The following is a 21,060-nucleotide window of genomic DNA, read 5'->3' on the forward strand; positions in this document are numbered from 1 at the left end:
TAAATACAATAAATGCTCAACACACCCTCTGGATGAGCCTAAATGCTTGCCCACACTACCACAAAGAGAGCTGTTACTACTTACCTAATTTAGCTTCTGCTATACCTCTGGGGACTCCCTGGACTCTGTGCACACTATACCTCATTTTGGTATAGTGTATATAGAGCTACCTTCCTATATAAGGTAAATTTACCTCACTTTATGCAGCATTAGTTAAATTTTATTTCAAATAACTGCTGACCTTCTCCCTTAAAGTTCTTACCTATCAGTGACTTAACAAGTCAAATTTGGAACACAGCCTTCATAGCCTTTAATTGATCCGTGTGTTGATAGTGAGATAGTTTGTCTAATACGTAGGTCACCGATAGCACTGCTGTACTTTAAGTAATGCCCTTATCCCCTACATGAGTCCGATATGAACCATGAAATTGCCATCTTTATATAATTGTATATATTCCAGTCTTAATTAACTATTACTAGCATTATTAGTTATTCATCGGCTAAAGAGGAGCCGGTATATGAGTGGCTGTTCTATACAAGCAGCCTTTTATTGGATTGTCCAAAGTGTAATGTTGTGACAGAGAATCCTGTGCCTGAGGTTGTTTACCTTACTAATCTAACCCTGTTGAACCCACTATTGCTTCCTGGTACGTTTCTGCTACCAGTTCAGCAGATCTATAATTTAGCCATGTGGGCTGTGTCCTGTAAATTTGGAAAACATTACTGTCTGCGCTCTCATGCAAGAGTAAACTTTGTGTGGGTGATCTGTCTTGCTCGCATTTTTGGTTACATTTTCTTTTTTCCTGGCAACCTGTTTGCTGCACCTCATGTTAATACTAATAGGTGAATATTTGTAAAATGAATGGTGTTCAGTCAAAAGTAACAATTATTTATGGTGGATAATCTGCTTGTCCTTCAGATTCTTCCAGCTCACTTTGGAAGCCTTTAGGGATATTTTTGGCTGAGCCATTGTCAAAAGTTGGGTTAGTGTATAAGAACTTTAACAATTAATGACCGCCTCATTGTACTAAGGTAACTCAATGTATTTCGTTGCCTTGCCTGCTATAATACTGTTCTTTCTACACAAAGGCAACTAATGTCAGGGTCCTTGGATAATTTTACGGTGATATTACATTGGTATAGTGCCTAAAAATGTGCATTGTGACATAATGTAATTTTCTATTTGCCCTTGGTTGCTCCCTGTGATGTCAGTGGATGTTTTGGTAGTGTTGTAGGTATCTCTAGCAAATCTTACATCTTGCTTGTGGACAGAAGAAAGTCTGGTGCCCCTAGCCTGCCTAGAGAATCTACAGAGGAAATTAATCACAAATGTTGTTGCTACCATGTATGTGGTGTTTAGCCCTTATTCCATTCATACTCATTACCCTATAACTGGGTTTCTGCCATAAAGTGAAATAGTCAAACGGTTAAATATATATATGTTATTTACTTTAAAGGTTGAGGATGAATCAAGTTCTCCAGTCGTGGTGTTCAAGTTTTACCAGGAACATGCAATAACAGGTATACTGTTTTGTTATGAGAATGTTTTTAATGCATGGTTATTAATGTATACATTTATTAAAATAAGGTTATGTTATTATCATATGCAGTTTTTGTTTTAAACTTAGTAGTCCTGTAGCAATGTGGGGGACCAGATTCCTTCCCATGTAGACAGTTTGGGACCGGAAAAACACAGGGTGGTGAAGGGCCCGAGGGGAAAATTTATTTATAGACCTACTGGTATCTTGTCCCCCAACTACAAAGTTAAACACACGGAAGATGCCAGAGGTCTCTGTTTAATTTAAATTCCTATATAGAACCTGTCAAGTGTTCTGCATAGGTAGTAGGACCAAAAGGTTACTACAGACAAGAAGAGACACAGGAGAAAAGTTCAGAATCTGAACCCAGAAAAATTACCCATCAGCCCACTCAATAGTGGAACTTCGTCATCTGGGATTTCACATTGGAAAATGGTGTCCAGTAAGCCCTTCCCCAAGGAGAACTCGAGGCTAGCTGTCCTTGGACCCAATGGTTGAACCATCAACCGAAACAGATGACAGAGTCTAGTCTGGTAGGGCTTAGTTGCAGTGCTCAGAAAAGTGTGAAAAAATGAAACAGAAAGGAAAATGATCCAAGTGATTAAAAATACCTATCTTGATGTCATAAAGAAACTTTATTGGGTCTGCCCATCAAGATGGTATAATTAAAAGCAGAGTGATAATAGCGTGCAAGAAATTGCTATTTACCATAGATGTTTAGTGGTCAACATGTTTCAGCCTTTATAGGCTTTCGTCAGGACCTATGATTCAATACTGCAACACTTACTTATTGTGCTGTGAATGACAATCTACAGACATTCTCTGGATTGGTGTGTCATCATCTCCTGTGAAAAAATATATATAAGAGAACACAAAGGAAACAAGCCAACAAAAAATATGGTGATCAAAACAGTTGTCATATGTGTATATGCACTGATTTATATATTATGTTCTCATTTATTACTTACCCAAATTCTTGGGATGAGAGACTTCACCTCACCTGGCAACGGCTCAGGATAAAGGAGGCCACGCACTATAAATTAGAGTAATGTCTATCAGTTCATCTCATAATTCGGATACATAAATCCAAGTAGTATTTCAGTAAGATACATAAAGGCAGTTCGAGTAGCCCAAGGAGGAATGACGTTATTGATTGTATGCTGTTGTGTAAGTGCTATCTTTTCATTTGCAGTGACGCATTTACACTGTTTTTCCTCTCCAAACTTAAAAAAGCAGACTGAAAACACTGTTACAATGTTTGCCCCATCCAGACCGGAAAAAGCATGTAAATGTGCAAGTGTATTCTGTTCGTTTCTCAAACAGTGACAAAAAATGCCCTGCTAGCCCTTTTGAAGGAGGTTTTATTGTCCTCATATTGGGAGAGGGTCAAACTGTCCAAGCGATATTTTTATTCCAAATAGTGCGTTCTTAACTACTTCTGTCAAGGGTCAAATCTAGAGCTATTAGAAGATCTACAAAAAGGGGGATAAATAAGGACAGATCAATATTCTTACACGCAGCCCAGAGCGCACTCACCTCTCCGTCGTTGCCTCATGCTTGACTAAGCCGAGGGGGAGGTGGTGACGCAGTGCGGAGCGTTAGAATAAATATTGAGCATGCGGACCTTAGAGAAAGCCAATTCTGGTAGCTTTCTGATAGGCTCGTTGTGTAGTCCAATGGCTGTTTGTTTAAAGGAGTGTTTCACGTTCTCAATAGAGCGTGAGCTTCTCCCTCGTTAAACCGGATGTTTTTATTCAAACTTGGTTTGCGGACCGCTCTGAAAGCGGAAAGCTGTGCGCTCCTGATTGGTTCGTTTTGGTGGAAACGGAAGTTTAGGAAACCGTCGGTAACCACTTGTCAGAGATCCGAAATACCAAAGAGGATCAGCGTTCGTAAAAGAACGGCGCAGCTTAAATGGCCTTGGTGTAATCAACTTCGTTCTGAATAGAGTACACAAAGAGGAATATGGGCCATAGTAGGTCATGTTCAATATTGACCCCAATGTTACTGCTATAAAACTCTCATGTAAGAACAGAACAATGGAGCATAGAGCGCACTTTCTTAGCTACTATGTTAGAAAAGTGTTAATAGTCAGTGTTTTTATTTTATGAAAAATAAAAATTGTAAGAAGGAAAAATGGAAAATTTCAAAGTACATTATCCTAATGGGCATGCGCTGATAAAGTGGTACATAAGCCTCAGGTCGAATGGACCGTCGGTGGCCTGGGCATGTATCTAATTGATCTGTGGACTAGTGTTTCACCATAATTGCAGTTCCATCTATATGGTAGTGGAAAGAATGGAACCTCTAGAGCTGAAGTCTTTCTTAATTATATGGTAAATTCAGCGAGAGATATATCATTACTGCTTAATACAGATGATTAAAAAACCATGTCGATTTTGAGCAGTGCTGGAGACAACATCCCCTTACCACTGTTCTCGTTCAAGAGAGAGAATAACTTAAAGGACGAACTGGTTCACACCAGACCAAGAAACAGTAGGGAAGAACCCACCCCCACTTTGTCGAATCTTCCGCCAGCCCAAGGACATCACCCATGCGGGAATTGCTCGGTGTGCCCGCAAACTAAAAAAACCTTATCAGTAGATATTGGTACCACACGACCATGGGTGCTCAAACGCCATACTAACTGCAATAGCGAGAAAGTCATTTACCTAATTACTTGTCCATGCAGTCTGAGATACATAGGGATGACGACCAGAAAAATTAAATTACGCATACAAGAGCACAATCAGGCGTAATAAGCAAGCGACCCGGCTCACTTCTCATTTTCTCACCGCAAAACATCAAGCAGATGAGCTAGAGTGGGTGGTGTTGGAACAACCCCACATACCTCAACATGTCGTAGATGTCTCACAGTTCTTATTAAGAAAAGAACAGAGATGGGTGTATAAGTTGAAATGTGATACAGAAGGACTGAATGATGACATCCCTTGGATGCAGCTATGAGGTTTCTTTGGTACTACAATCTGCAAGATCTATATAACTGACAAGTAACATCAGCCAGTTCCCTATTGTTTCTGACGGAGATTGAGGTATTGTTGCCTTGAAAATCATAACACGGTTTAAACCATCGACGATGGTTTTTTAATCATCTGTATTAAGCAGTAATGATATATCTCTCGCTGAATTTACCATATAATTAAGAAAGACTTCAGCTCTAGATGTTCCATTCTTTCCACTTCCATATAGATGGAACTGCAATTATGGTGAAACACTAGTCCACAGATCAATTAGATACATGCCCAGGCCACCGACGGTCCATTCGACCTGAGGCTTATGTACCACTTTATCAGCGCATGCCCATTAGGATAATGTACTTTGAAATTTTCCATTTTTCCTTCTTACAATTTTTATTTTTCATAAAATAAAAACACTGACTATTAACACTTTTCTAACATAGTAGCTAAGAAAGTGCGCTCTATGCTCCATTGTTCTGTTCTTACATGAGAGTTTTATAGCAGTAACATTGGGGTCAATATTGAACATGACCTACTATGGCCCATATTCCTCTTTGTGTACTCTATTCAGAACGAAGTCGATTACACCAAGGCCATTTAAGCTGCGCCGTTCTTTTACGAACGCTGATCCTCTTTGGTATTTCGGATCTCTGACAAGTGGTTACCGACGGTTTCCTAAACTTCCGTTTCCACCAAAACGAACCAATCAGGAGCGCACAGCTTTCCGCTTTCAGAGCGGTCCGCAAACCAAGTTTGAATAAAAACATCCGGTTTAACGAGGGAGAAGCTCACGCTCTATTGAGAACGTGAAACACTCCTTTAAACGAACAGCCATTGGACTACACAACAAGCCTATCAGAAAGCTACCAGAATTGGTTCTAACGCTCCGCACTGCGACACCACCTCCCCCTCGGCTTAGTCAAGCACGAGGCAACGACGGAGAGGTGAGTGCGCTCTGGGCTGCGTGTAAGAAACTTGATCTGTCCTTATTTATCCCCCTTTTTGTAGATCTTTTAATAGCTCTAGATTTGACCCTTGACAGAAGTAGTTAAGAACGCACTATTTGGAATAAAAATATCGCTTGGACAGTTTGACCCTCTCCCAATATGAGGACAATAAAACCTCCTTCAAAAGGGCTAGCAGGGCATTTTTTGTCACTGTTTGAGAAACGAACAGAATACACTTGCACATTTACATGCTTTTTCCGGTCTGGATGGGGCAAACAGTGTAACAGTGTTTTCAGTCTGCTTTTTTAAGTTTGGAGAGGAAAAACAGTGTAAATGCGTCACTGCAAATGAAAAGATAGCACTTACACAACAGCATACAATCAATACGTCATTCCTCCTTGGGCTACTCGAACTGCCTTTATGTATCTTACTGAAATACTACTTGGATTTATGTATCCGAATTATGAGATGAACTGATACACATTACTCTAATTTATAGTGCGTGGCCTCCTTTATCCTGAGCCGTTGCCAGGTGAGGTGAGGTCTCTCATCCCAAGAATTTGGGTAAGTAATAAATGAGAACATAATATATAAATCAGTGCATATACACACATGACAACTGTTTTGATCACCATATTTTTTGTTGGCTTGTTTCCTTTGTGTTCTCTTATATATATTTTTTCACAGGAGATGATGACACACCAATCCAGAGAATGTCTGTAGATTGTCATTCACAGCACAATAAGTAAGTGTTGCAGTAGTGAATCATAGGTCCTGACGAAAGCCTATAAAGGCTGAAACATGTTGACCACTAAACATCTATGGTAAATAGCAATTTCTTGCACGCTATTATCACTCTGCTTTTAATTATACCATCTTGATGGGCAGACCCAATAAAGTTTCTATATTGACATCAAGATAGGTATTTTTAATCACTTGGATCATTTTCCTTTCTGTTTCATTTTTTCACACTTTTCTGAGCACTGCAACTAAGCCCTACCAGCCTAGACTCTGTCATATGTTTCGGTTGATGGTTCAACCATTGGGTCCAAGGACAGCTAGCCTCGAGTTCTCCTTGGGGAAGGGCTTACTGGACACCATTTTCCAATGTGAAATCCCAGATGACGAAGTTCCACTATTGAGTGGGCTGATGGGTAATTTTTCTGAGTTCAGATTCTGAACTTTTCTCCTGTGTCTCTCCTGTGTCTCTTCTTGTCTGTAGTAACCTTTTGGTCCTACTACCTATGCAGAACACTTGACAGGTTCTATATAGGAATTTAAATTAAACAGAGACCTCTGGCATCTTCCGTGTGTTTGACAGTTTGGGACCACCAATTGATAGGCAGGGCTCTTGGCGCCATAGACTAGCCCGCAGTGACCTGGATATTCTTAGACAACATTCCATGCAAGAGAGCTGGTGGTACAACATTCTACCAGTAAGGTTAATCCCAATGCCTTCCTCACCACCCTACCTGATCATGGAGAAAAGAGACATTTGGCAAGTGTATCTTTTCCTACATGATTCCTGCTCTGCAATCAGTGAACACCAGCTGTGTCTCATGTCACTACTTCCAGGCCCTATGGGCCACGGTGGCCCAAGTCTTACTGGCAGTTCTAAATGACTTCTGAGCATACCAGACACAGCTATCTGTGACCTAGATACATTTGTGATCCCTCAGGCTTAGGCGTGTGCAACTGCTTTAGTTGAGCAAGGGTTCAAGTGTGGCACTCCCGGCAACGTCTGGTTGAGGCCTACGGGCTTCCCCGTGGATGTCCAAACATCCCTGATGGACATGCTATTTGATGGCTCTTGCCTTTTTGGCGTGAAAGTGGCCCTGGAACATTTTAAAGAAAGCAGGGCCCCATAGCATGCTCTTTCAGCCTGTCTGCCCCATCCAGTCTTTTCAATGAGCAATTTCGTCCCTTTAAAGGTTAAGGTAGGGGTTTTCAATACCGCCAATGCCAGATGCCCAACAGGTCTCCCAGTCCTTTCGAGGTTGAAATTGCAGTTTGCAAAGGTGCAATACCCAGGACATCAGAGACCATCTGCCCATGTTGCAGCAGGAAGTGCAGGACCTTTTGGCCAATTGTGCCATGGAAGGTCCCAGCCTCTGTAGTAGGAGTTGGGTGTTAATTCTGCTACTACCTGATGCTGAAGAAGAACAGATTACTCCGATTTTAGATGGCAAGTTCTGAAGGACGCTTATTTCCATATCCCCATCCCGCAGGGCCACAGGCATGACTGGTTCACAGTGTTCCAGGAGCATTATTAGCTGTGACGGTGGTGGTCGCAGCACACCTTCGTGGGTTAGAGGTAGCAGTCCCCAACTTTGACTGTTGACCGTGAACCATCTCCTGTCATTGGGGTTCACTGTAAATTTGCCGAAGTCAAACCTTACTCCTTCGCAGACGCTCTCTTTCATCAGAGCCGTTCTGGATACAGTACTTTTTTTTTACCTTTCCCCTGGAACGGAGAAAGTCCAGGGCATTTGGACTATGTTCCCAAAGTTTCAGCCTCTGTCCTGGATCCTGGTTTTGTTGGCCGCCTGTATCTTGCTGGTAAAACATGCCAGATGGCATATCCAGGCTGTGCAGTGGGACCTGGAGTCCCAGTGGGAACATCAGGGGAACCTGTTGGATTGTACCCAGAATTTAGAGAAGACTGCAAAAGATGTGCAGTGATTGAGCTGGATTGCGATTGGGTCAGTGGCAGACTCCTCTTTGCTTCACCCAGATATGACACTAGTCACAGATGCATTGCTACTGGGTTGCGGAGGCCATCAGGGAAAGGTGGAGATCAAAGGCCTTTAGTCTACGGAGGAAATTCAACTCCTCATCAATTTGTTGGAGTTGAGGACGATTTGCTTATTGTTGAAGGCATTCATGCCCACCGGTGCAGGTGCTCACTGACTACACCATCACCATGTGAAAGCAGGGCTGGGTGGGGTCTTGGGTCCTGTGCCAGGAGTCTATATGCTTCTGAAAGGTGGCTGGGCTGCCAAGAAGATACTCTGGTGGTGAACAACCTGGCGGGATCTCCAAATGCCAGGGTGGATGAACTCTGCTGTCGATGCTTAGCAGACCACGAATGGCAGTTACATCCGGAGGTGGCTAAGGGCATTTTCCATCAACACTGGCTGGATATTTTCACCAACTTTTCATGTTGAAGTTCCCATGAAGGCTGTTTCTGAGACAGATTCCTTCTCAAATTAAGCTCTGGACTCCTATATGCCTTCCTGCTGCGGCTGCCGCCTCTCCTGCCCTCCTGCCCTGAGTTCTGAAGATGCTAGGCCGGCTATAACCCTTCCGGCATCCTTGTATAACGTCTTCTCTGTAAGAAGGAAGAGTGGCTCCATCGTTTGGACCCTAAGAGAGAACTTAGCTTTTACATAGGTCAAACCAATGACTATTGGTAGCTGATCAGCTCTTTGTGGAGGTTTTTGGTGACATTCTTTCTGGTGGATACTCCAGCCTCAGATTCCTAACTGTTGGTAATTTTCCCATTCCTCAGGGTTACTCAAACTTTTTGCCGAACCCAATTTGTTGCTTGCTATAGAACCCTTGGCACTTTACTGCTGCTAACCAGTGATAAAGGGCTTGTACTCCTCTTTTCAACATGTTAAAACTGGTATTCTTTTAATTAGCATATTTAGCTTACTTATAATTCCCTAGTATCTGGTACTAGGGTGTGCCCTGGGCCTGTAATTTAAATGTCACTAAGTAGAGCACCTATTCTTCCATCCACTACAGTATCAAACATGACAGCAGATCTGCCACCAGTGGCCTGTCTGTGCAGGTCTTAACTGCACATTTGACCAATCAAAATAACCCTTTGGAATACCTAAATCTTCCTTTTAAATATGTATAAGTAACTCCCAAGTAGACCTTATTGCTTATAAAAGCAGGTTGAATGGTATTTAAAAGTAGGACATGTATACGTTTATTGTTAAACATGTTGGTACATTGAAAATGCCCTAAACCTATTTTCACTGTAGGAGGTATGGCTGTTCCACTGGTAAACACTGGGATGCAATACTAAATATGAATCCTGTATTGCAGAAATGGGACTACTTAGACTAGTAGTTAAACAACTATTTTTAATTCATGTCTACTGTTACCTTAATTGGATTTTCATTTTGGTGTAATCTTGTTTATTGAATTTTACTCTATTTTTCTAATTCATGTTGGGATTTTTATTATTTAGCATTTTGACTTTATTACTATTTTAGCACTACATAAATACTGTGCACATTACTTCTAAGTTTAGCTTGTCTGCTCTATGTCATAGCTTCTATGGGATTGAGTTCAGGTTAATGTAGTATATTTATGGTTCACCCTGTCAAGTATTGTGATTATCATTTGCTGTAGGTACTTACCCCCTCAACTAATAACCCAATTTCTTACATTCACGGACCCTTCCAACTCCTTGTTTCGTGAACAGATACCTTTTCCATCTAAAAAGATCCAATTTAGAAATTTGCACACTAGTCCTAATCAATCTGTCTGTGTGCTTGAGGATGCAGACAGCTTGAGAAAGCAAATTACATCAGTGCACATGGGTGGTGTTTATATGCAAATCTGCTCATCACATGGTTGGCGTTTATATGAGACTTGGCTCGTCACTTTTGGAGTGGAACAATGTCTGTGTAGGCCACACAATACCACCTGCCAGCATGGAGGAGTACTGATTTAAAGTTTCTGGATCCAGTCTGATGCCTGAGGAATCGGCGGTTAGATAAGAGTATCCACTAGAAAGATCATTACCAAAAGTAAGTCACTTGTTAATCTTGTTTCCTACTTTAAAATGCTGCATAAATTTGAAGTGACACACCTGGCTAGGATGTCGCTTCACTTCGGTGCACCTCTGTGGAGTCAACAAGTCACACTCATGTTGGACTTAAACTTCAAACATAATTAATTACATACCAGGAACAAGATACCTGGAAACTTTTCTCCTGAAGGTTAAAACTATGCCTGCAGTCAAATAAAGTCATGAATTTTAAGCCTCAGCTTGGAAGAGATCATGTTGGACTGCTTTTTATTGAAAGGAGTTGCCCCTGACCCTTAGAAGGTGGGAAGCTTTTCTTGCTGATTGAGGCCTGAAAGGCAGGCCAACACTAGCCTAGAAGACAGCGTACCCAGGAGTGACAATGATCACCTCACCTGCACCAAACCCAACATAAGTCTGCATCAAATGAGTATTTTGAATGTGCCGGAGACACTAAGGGACTACACTGCCTCCAAGACACTTCTACTGTATAGTCTGCTAGCAAGGGCTTTGACCTATGATCTTGTAGTGGACAAAGAATTTTGCTTTGCGAGGTTCCTTTGAAGAGCCATGATTACTTATTCTATACAAAAGAAATGCACTAGTACCAAAGTTCTTTTGACACCACAGGTGAATGGCAGTGCACACACCCTAGAAGGGTTTTTACTGGCCCAGAACTCAAAGAAAAAGCGTAATAGAACACACATTTCTTTAAATGTTTTATTTCCCATTCCTTCTCTGTTGTTTAAAGTCATGCCTTGGTGAGAACTATATAGGTTGTGCACCTTGATCTAGTAATCGAAGGATGTATCAAATCCTCTGAATATTTTTACAGGGATCAAACGTGTGGATCAGGCAGTGCACGTTTGCTTCTCTCGTCACAAGAGGTTAATGATGTGTACACTTCACTAGAGACTAATGCGATGTCAAACCACGCAATGTGTGCACACCTTATTGAGCAGTATCCTACCATATATTTTGTGCACACTGTCATTTACTTGTACGGAGATAAAGCTCATGAATTTTGGCTGAAACTCAGATCCAAATATTAGTATACTTACGCACACGACTTCCTGTCTGTCAAAACTGTGATAGCGTTTGATGACACCCAAACTATATTCACTGCCACTTGCCTTGCAAAAACATGCATTTTAACCCATGCCATGCCTTAACTTTATTTCCATTTGTGTCAAAAGATGATGGAGTGTTTAATGCTTTTATTAACTGTTCGTCTAGATGAGCACAGAATAATCGAATAGTAAATATTTTTCTCTATTCTGCTTAGGTCAACTGCATTATGGTAGTTCGTCAATGACAACTCAAGATCAGTCCGTCACTGACAGAGATGTCTGCGATGCCCTCAATCAGTGGGTAAGACCTCCCCCTCCCACCCCCCCCCCCCCATACCCCCAAGGTACTGATAACCCCAGTAGAAACAACCCTGTGGTGCAAAGTATTTCAGTGGCTGTAGCAGCGGCAAAGCAGACAAAGCAATTCATATCTTGATGGCTGTAGGTTCCAGTTTAGCTACTGGGGTCATGGCTTTTGTCAAAAGAAATGTTTAATGCAAGTCTACATGTGAAAGAAACAGCCTTTAAACATCATAATGACAGATCTCTTATGTTTTTTAAGAACCAATGCATGGTCATTCTTTCTCTGTTTGGGGCATGTCTATACATATTTTTTATATCTGTTTGTGATTATGGTTACTTGGCATTCTCCCTATTCATGTAGAATTCATATATTGTTACAATTGTAACTTTTGTCCACCTTAACTGAAAAGTAACCACCTTCAGCATAAGCTTTAAAATCATTCCCAGAGGTTTTTTTTTTTAGCATAGACATACACAGTAAAATCTCCATAAATTCATAGTGTAAGTAAAAAAAAAAATGAATTCAATATACTGATTTATACTATGTTACAAAAATTGTGTTTCTCTCCAGTTAGGGGAACAGTTGGCATTGTTGGTTCCCGCAAGCGGGGTTGATGCAGTAGAGCTTGAAGATGAAGGCACATGTGTGCGCTTCAGTCCTCTGATGACATCAGCAGGTAATCACATATTGTTGTTCCTGTTTACACTGTGTGCATGATAAGCAACTCCCACTCAGACACATTGATTAAACAAATGTACCTACCTACCCAGTTTTCATTCTAAGATAAATCTGTATCCCATAATCTCACTAGAGACTCTGTCCCTTACTGTCATTTCTTCTTTGCAAAGCTTGCATGCCTCGATCTGTACCAGGGACTGGACGTGTTTGTGATTCAATACAAGCCTGCGTGATATTCTGAGTAGAAGGAGTTTAGAAGATGAATGGAAGGTATGGCAGTGGCATCTCTAGTTCAGGGTGCATATCATCTGCTGCAGGAGTCAACTATTTTTAAATGCATAGTCCACTCTCCAGTTGACAGGACTCCATTCCACACCCAAATCCCCTCCTTAAACCTCTTACATTCCCTCATCTGCATGGGCTAACGATGGCTGCAAGGAGAAAAGACTACAAATATCCTGTGGCTTCCGTTGAACATGCAGCATGACTCCTTCCTGGCTGCCATCATTCCTACCAAGAAGAGTTGGATTACCACTGCACTTAACACTGCATGTGCCTTCATAAGCTGAACTGTTCCTTGGGCTGCAGGGGTGTGACAAGCATGTGGCAAAGTGCACGGGAGGAGCCTGTCTGCTGTTTCCCACTACCAATAGTTAGCAACAACCTAACCTGTACGTGGTTGCTTCTGCTGTGCTGGAGTGAAAGGGGTGCTAATGCTAGAAGTGTATGTTACTGATTGTTTTCTCCTGTAGTTCCATTTTATCCCTGCTTCTCTTCCGGCCTCATGTTGTAGTATGCTCATTGGTGTGTTAGAAGGAGCAGGGAGAAAACAAAGGTGCCTCCAGGTGGTCACCTCTGTACAGCTCACATATGATATGATTAAACAATTAATCACTAGTCCCTAATGTACTCTATGGTAATGCATTATTTATTGTTGATTAGGCCGGAGATGTGGAGTATGTTGCTGATGCAGGTTAATGATCTTGCTCCAGTTTTTCTGAAAATATTTTGAAGATTCCAAACGACCATAATTCTCAGAACAGGTTGCATGAGAGGGTTTGTAATTTGATTCAACCCAGAGGAGAACCATGCAAGGATTATCCAGTATTTGGGGTGTCTTTCATAGATTCACATGCCTGAATCATTCCCCGTCGTCGAGACGGGAGCCTCCGGTACATAAAAAAGTAATGTCCTATAGACATACATAGAGAAAATAGGCCTAAGGGCCTCCCCTTAGTAGCCTTTCTTTGTCCTTATGTAAAAAGGACCAAAGTCTCACAGTCAGCCAATCAGCTCCGACCTCCCTCTAGAACCTTCCTGGGAGGAGCCTCAGTCCCTCAGATTTTCTACCGCACGTTGTGCTAAGGGAGTCTCCTCTGAGCTCTGCTCAGATTCTGTGTTTTTTCACTTCATTAAATGACATTGTTGTCAAGGATTCTTTTCTACTATGGATTATCTTCAAATACATTCTTTAAAGAAGGTCTGGTAAGGAAGAGGTTGCTCTGCTCTGATCCTCTCACCGACTGCATTTACTGTCTATACCGCAGGCCAAAGACTAAAAGTCTGTCGCACTTTCTCAAGTAAGTTTTTGAGACACTAAGACCAGAAAGGAGGTTTTTTATTTTCTCCAGTGACAGAGATGAGGCGTTGTCCTCAACGTCTAGGAGACCTCAAAAGAGAAGAGAATCTCCTCAGACTCATTCCTCAGGGGAACGTCCTGAGAAGGCCCTCAAAAAGACCACTCATGGGTCTTCTGGGCACAGTCCTTCAAAATCTCCTCACTCTGTGGAAAAGGAGAGTAAAGGCTTGGCTTTTGGAGAAAAATCAGGTAAAAAAGACGACTTCTGAGCCGTCAAAATCACCTCCTCTGGTCATGGGACCCTTCAGATGGGCGTCTTCTATACCGTCTGAGGTAAAGACTAAGAAGCCAACCTCGTCTACGATGGCCTCGTCTACGATGGTCTTGTCTACGATGGCTCATCTACAATGGCTCGTCTACGATGGCTCGTCTACGACGGCTCATCTACGATGGCTCGTCTACGATGGCTCGTCTACGATGGCTCGTCTACGATGGCTCGTCTACGACGGCTCGTCTACGACGGCTCGTCTACGACGGCTCGTCTACGATGGCTCGTCTACGATGGCTCGTCTACGACGGCCTCGTCTACGACGGCCTCATCTACGATGGCCTCATCTATGATGGCCTCATCTATGATGGCCTCATCTATGATGGCCTCATCTACGATGGCCTCATCTACGATGGCCTCATCTACGATGGCTCATCTACAATGGCTCGTCTACGATGGCTCGTCTACGACAGCTCGTCTACGACGGCTCGTCTACGATGGCTCGTCTACGACGGCTCGTCTACGACGGCTCGTCTACGACGGCCTCATCTACGATGGCCTCATCTATGATGGCCTCATCTATGATGGCCTCATCTACGATGGCCTCATCTACGATGGCCTCATCTACAATGGCTCATCTACAATGGCTCGTCTACGATGGCTCGTCTACGACGGCTCGTCTACGACGGCTCGTCTACGACGGCTCGTCTACGATGGCTCGTCTACGACGGCTCGTCTACGACGGCCTCATCTACGATGGTCTCATCTACGTTGGCCTCATCTACCATGGCCTCATCTACCATGGCCTCATCTACCATGGCCTCATCTACGATGGCCTCATCTACGATGGCTCGTCTACGATGGCTCGTCTACGACGGCTTCATCTACGACGGCTTCATCTACGACGGCCTCATCTATGATGGCCTCATCTATAATGGCCTCATCTATGATGGCCTCATCTATGATGGCCTCATCTACGATGGCCTCATCTACGATGGCCTCATCTACGATGGCCTCATCTACGATGGCCTCATCTACGATGGCTCGTCTACGATGGCTCGTCTACGACGGCTCGTCTACGGCTCGTCTACGGCTCGTCGACGATGAGAGCGTCGACGACGAGAGCGTCGACGGCGGCCTCGTCTATGACTGCTCGTCTATGAGGGCCTCATCTAGGGGGGCCTCATCTATGAGGGCCTCATCTATGATGGCCTCGTCTATGATGGCCTCGTCTATGATGGCCTCGTCTATGATGGCCTCATCTATGATGGCCTCGTCTATGATGGCCTCGTCTATGATGGCCTCGTCTATGGTGGCCTCGTCTATGGTGGCCTCGTCTATGGTGGCCTCGTCTATGGTGGCCTAGTCTATGGTGGCCTAGTCTATGGTGGCCTAGTCTATGGTGGCCTAGTCTATGGTGGCCTCGTCTATGATGGCCTCGTCTATGATGGCCTCGTCTATGATGGCCTCGTCTATGATGGCCTCGTCTATGATGGCCTCGTCTATGATGGCCTCGTCTATGATGACCTGGTCTATGATGGCCTGGTCTATGATGGCCTGGTCTATGATGGCCTGGTCTATGATGGCCTGGTCTATGATGGCCTGGTCTATGATGGCCTGGTCTATGATGGCCTGGTCTATGATGGCCTGGTCTATGATGGCCTGGTCTATGATGGCCTGGTCTATGATGGCCTGGTCTAGTCTATGATGGCCTGGTCTATGATGGCCTGGTCTATGATGGCCTGGTCTATGATGGCCTGGTCTATGATGGCCTGGTCTATGATGGCCTGGTCTATGATGGCCTGGTCTATGATGGCCTGGTCTATGATGGCCTGGTCTATGATGGCCTGGTCTATGATGGCCTGGTCTATGATGGCCTCATCTAAGATGGCTCGTCTATGGCGTCGTCTACGACGGCCTCGTCTATGACTGCTCGTCTACGACGGCATAGTCTATGACTGCGATCTCGTCGACTGGCTCGTCGACGAGGGAAATTCCGACAATTCTGGAATCTCTTATAAGGTGGTAGAGAAGGCTGCTCAACGTTTTAAGATCTCAATGGCCTCTCAAGAACAGGACTGCTTCTTGTATGACTTCATAGAACCTCTCAAGAAAGCATTAAGGTCATTACCGATTATCGATTACCTATAGTCAGAAGGGGTATAGGGCGCCAGATACAGCACCGGCGTGTTTAACAGGATATCCTAAGCCGGACTCCGTAGTGACATAGGCGACCCAGAAGAACTCCAGGAATCCTTCGGCCCCTTTGTCGCTTCCTCCTGATAAGGGGGGAAAAAGAGTGGACAACATTGGGAACAGGTTTTCCTCAATGTCGGCAATGATGGTAAAGGCCGCGAACGCCCTAGCGCTCTTGGGACGCTATCATAGACAATTGTGGGCACACACATGCCCCATACCTGTCGGAACTGCCAGATTCATCCAAAGAGGATTCTGCTAGATGGTGAAGAATCGGCGTCAGAAACTATAGACTGCGCGATGGATATCGCGATGACAAGGTTCCGCCAGTTGGCTGGAGCAACCCCTCCCCGCAGGCTTCCGCACAAACATCTACGCCTGCTGCTCCAGGAAATATCTGCGATGTTGAAGAAAGGAGCGATCGAGCGAGTTCATTCGTCTCAAAGAGGGAAAGGATTCTATTCCCGCTTCTTTCTTATACGCAAGAAGGAGAAAAAGTGGAGGCCCATACTAGACCTCAGGGCACTAAACTCTTTCCTGAAGAGTCAGTCGTTCAGGATGGTGACGATCCAAGAAATACTAGGCATACTGGAAAAAGGAGATTTTATGACATCTTTGGATCTCCAGGATGCCTACTACCACATCCCGATACTCAAGGGGCACAGAAAATTCCTGAGATTCGAGGTGGCAGGGCAGCACTACCAATTCAAAGTCCTACCGTTTGGCCTCAAATCCGCACCGCGGATTTTCACCAAGTGCCTTTCACCTGTGGCAGCTTTCCTGCGTCAAATGGGTCACCAAGTCTTCCCCTACCTCGACGACTGGCTGGTAAAGGTACCTTCAGCTGCAGGCGCGACCAAATCCTCCAACGCCTGCACCAATCTCTTTCAGCAGCTAGGATTGACTCTCAATCACGAGAAATCCTGCATGACCCCAACAAGAAACATCACCTTCCTCGGGGCGACCTTGAACACGGAATGCGCAAGGGCATTTCCTTCAAAGGACAGGAAAAACAGGATAATATCTCTGGCCACGGCTGTGGCATCAAGGAAGTCCCTAAGAGTTCGAACCTACAAATCACTCCTAGGAATGATGTCTTCTTGTATACTCCTCATCCCTCACTGCAGACTCCGGATGCGCCCATTGCAAGAAGCCCTCACGAACCAATGGACACAGAGTACAGGTTCCTTCGAGGACATTGTGAAGATAACACCGCAAATATCCAAGAGCCTGGAATGGTGGAGGAATCACAGGAATTTGTCTATAGGACTGCCATTCCTACTTCCAGCAGCACCTCTGGTGATCACCACGGATGCATCCCTGGAAGGCTGGGGAGCTGTCCTCCAGGATCTCCAAATAAGCGGCAAATGGACAATTCAGGAGAAGCAACTCCATATTAATCTTCGGGAACTAAGGGCTGTGTATCTAGCACTACATGCCTTTTTACCACGCATCCAGAACTCCCAGGTGCTCGTCAGAACGGACAACACCACGACGATGCACTATCTCAACAAACAGGGAGGAACGCGTTCGCTCACTCTATCACGCGAGTCGCAAAAGATCTGGAACTGGCTTGTACTCCATGGGCTCACGCTCAGGGCGGACTATGTCCCGGGCAAGGTCAACACCATTGCCGACGCCCTAGGCTGACAGAAATCCCTCTCCCACGAACGGGAGCTCGACAAGAGTACGCTGGATCACATATTCTCAGAATGGGGGGCCTCAGGAATCGACCTGTTTGCCACCAAGGAGAACGCCAAATGCCCAAACTACGCAAGCTGGCGTCCCCAACCAAGGTCACTCGGAAATGCTTTTTCCATCGGTTGGTTCAGCGTATTTGCGTACGCTTTTCCACCATTTCTGATGATTCCCAGGGTTCTCAGGAAGATGAAGGCGGAGCCTTGTACCCTGATCCTAATTGCCCTGTTCTGGCCGAGGCAGCACTGGTTCTCGGATCTTCATCGCCTCTCCATCAGGACACCGATTCGTCTGAGGCAGCACCCGAACCTCATAACGATGTCCAACGGACAGATACAGCACCCGAACCTCCAATCACTCAAGTTATCGGCCTGGCTCCTGAGCACAGAGAGTTCTGTGACCTAAATATCCCACAGGACTGCAGAGATGTCCTGGCAAAATCGAGAGCGGACAGTACAAACAAAACCTACTCTCTCAAGTGGAAAAGGTTCTGCATTTGGTGTTCAGACCAGGGCCTGCGACCGCTCGCTGTCACCACTGAACAGATATTACCATACCTCCTACATTTGGCACAGTCAGGACTGGCACATGCATCCATTAAGGTTCACCTGGCAGCTATCTCTAGGTTCACCAGAACCTTCACGGGACCTTCTCTGTGGTCAAGTAGGCTGGTCAAGCAATTCCTGAAGGGGCTCTACAGATCCTTTCCGAGGCCTCGGAAAGTCCCTCCGACATGGCAACTGAATCTGGTACTCAACCAACTCATGAGACATCCGTTTGAACCCATTCATCGAGCATCTATCAAATACATCTCCTGGAAAACGGCGCTCTTGCTCGCTTTAACATCGGACAGGAGAGTTAGCGAGCTACAAGCTTTGTCCATTCAGGAACCATATATGCAGTTCAGACAGGACAGGGTGGTGCTGAGACCGAACCCTAAATTCATACCAAAGGTGCCTTCGGACTTTCATCTCAATGAACCAATTGTCCTTAGGTCCTTCTTTGCGAACCCTTCCACAGCAGCAGAAAGAGCACTGCATTCTTTGGATCTCAAGAGATGCCTGAAGTTCTACCTATATAAAACCAAGGCTCTCAGGAAGTCTTCACAACTGTTCGTGGCATACAGCAGACCAAGAATGGGCCTGCCTCTTACGAAGCAAAGCATCTCGAGATGGATCTCCTCGGCGATTGCATTCTGCCACGACAAGGCCGGACGGCCTTTGACTGATAATGTTACTGCTCATTCCACCAGGGCGATGTCCACGTCAGCAGCACTGTTCGCTGGGGTGCCAATCTTGGACATATGCAGAGCGGCGACCTGGAAGTCACTGCACACTTTCTCCAGACACTACTGCCTGGATATCGAACTTCAGAAGGATGCGGCAGTGGGCCAGGCGGTGCTTCGCCATCTCTTTCAGTGAGGTGAGCCTTCCTACATCCCGCCATCCAGGTATGCACATTCTTTGCTCTTGTGATGTTCCAATTATGCTGTCCCCATGTTATATGATAATATATGCATTGTCTAACATGTCTGCAGGACGACTTTACATCACCCATGTGCATATCTGATTGCTAGCTACTCTGATTCAGGCATGTGAATCTATGAAAGACACCCCAAATACTGGATAAGAAATGCGTTACTTACCTGTAACAGCAGTTATCCAGTATTGGTGTCTTTCATAGATTCACATGCAGCCCTCCCGCCTCCCCTGGAAGGACTCACATCCCTCTCTGACAATATTACGCCAACCTAGCTGGGTGCGTACGAAAATCTGAGGGACTGAGGCTCCTCCCAGGAAGGTTCTAGAGGGAGGTCGGAGCTGATTGGCTGACTGTGAGACTTTGGTCCTTTTTACATAAGGACAAAGAAAGGCTACTAAGGGGAGGCCCTTAGGCCTATTTTCTCTATGTATGTCTATAGGACATTACTTTTTTATGTACCGGAGGCTCCCGTCTCGACGACGGGGAATGATTCAGGCATGTGAATCTATGAAAGACACCAATACTGGATAACTGCTGTTACAGGTAAGTAACGCATTTCATCTTCAGCTCACATAGAACATATATGAAATTGCCACCTTCAAGAATTGATCTACCATGGATAGTTACATGAGTTAGACCCAGGGTGCCCAATCATTTATGGGCATTCGGTCTCCACAGGCTTGAGCTCTATCTCAGAGACTGGTTTGGAAGATCTTTTCCCCCCTCATCTCCTGCTGATGTTTAACATTGCCCCTTTATGATGTAATTTATCTTGCTTTTTCATTTACGTTTTTATAACTCTGGTTGTAAGTTTGGATTTTTACTGAAGCAGTCAAAAATAATGTTCCATTCATCAATGCTGGTTTCTGTGAGCTTGCCATACAGGCCTGTAATCTATTACTTCCAATGCCCACTCATATCACATCCAGAATCTTTCTTGCCATATTGAAGATTGTAACCAAAATGCCAACATAGCAAGCAAACAACATACTTTCATCACTAAGTGATGGTTTTACCCACTTCACCAAAGTGGAGAAGGCTATTTTTGCCATGTATAGATTTTAATGAAACAGAGAAACCTTATGTCATAATGTAAATTTAACACTCTTAGGGGCTTCACACTTTTTGCACTAGAGATAAGACCGCGTTGTACCTTTCCAAATGCACATTTCCATTGCAAAGATTTGTGGAATAGCAGCTAATACTACCCCAAATAACCTTTATTGACATTGCTTCCTGGATGTGCTTTCCCTGCACAGATTCAGCTTTTGGTCCATGGGTACTCAGCGTTCAGTTTGCTTGAAGCCTAATATGGCATATCATGTCTCCCCTCCCTGGCATTTTTAGGGCAGTGAATTGGGTCCCAATTAGTTGGGAATAGGGCAAAATATTAAGGATATGTATCTTCATGGTGAGTCTGGAACTCTGCAGTTTCTTCTGTTGCTCTTTTGCACACAGTCATACTCCCATTAAATAAAGCTGGACCTCCAACCAGAAAAACTTGTGAACAGGACAAGGACAGTTAGTGGTGCAGGACTAGGGTAATTGGTCAGT

General features: G+C 44.4%; 1 protein-coding gene across 1 annotated transcript in view; it reads left to right on the forward strand.

Annotated features, from left to right (window-relative positions):
* The window catches only part of PDXDC1 (pyridoxal dependent decarboxylase domain containing 1), a 435,979-nt gene that overhangs the window by 298,416 nt on the left and 116,503 nt on the right, over window positions 1-21,060 (forward strand). The window contains exons 14-16 of the mRNA XM_086941443.1: window positions 1,458-1,521; window positions 11,517-11,602; window positions 12,176-12,281. Of these exons, the coding sequence (XP_086797569.1) occupies window positions 1,458-1,521; window positions 11,517-11,602; window positions 12,176-12,281 (256 nt within the window). The remainder of the gene's footprint in view (window positions 1-1,457; window positions 1,522-11,516; window positions 11,603-12,175; window positions 12,282-21,060) is intronic.

The sequence above is a fragment of the Lissotriton vulgaris genome, chromosome 10 (genome assembly GCF_964263255.1).
Source record: "Lissotriton vulgaris chromosome 10, aLisVul1.2, whole genome shotgun sequence".
Taxonomy (NCBI): Eukaryota; Metazoa; Chordata; class Amphibia; order Caudata; family Salamandridae; genus Lissotriton; species Lissotriton vulgaris.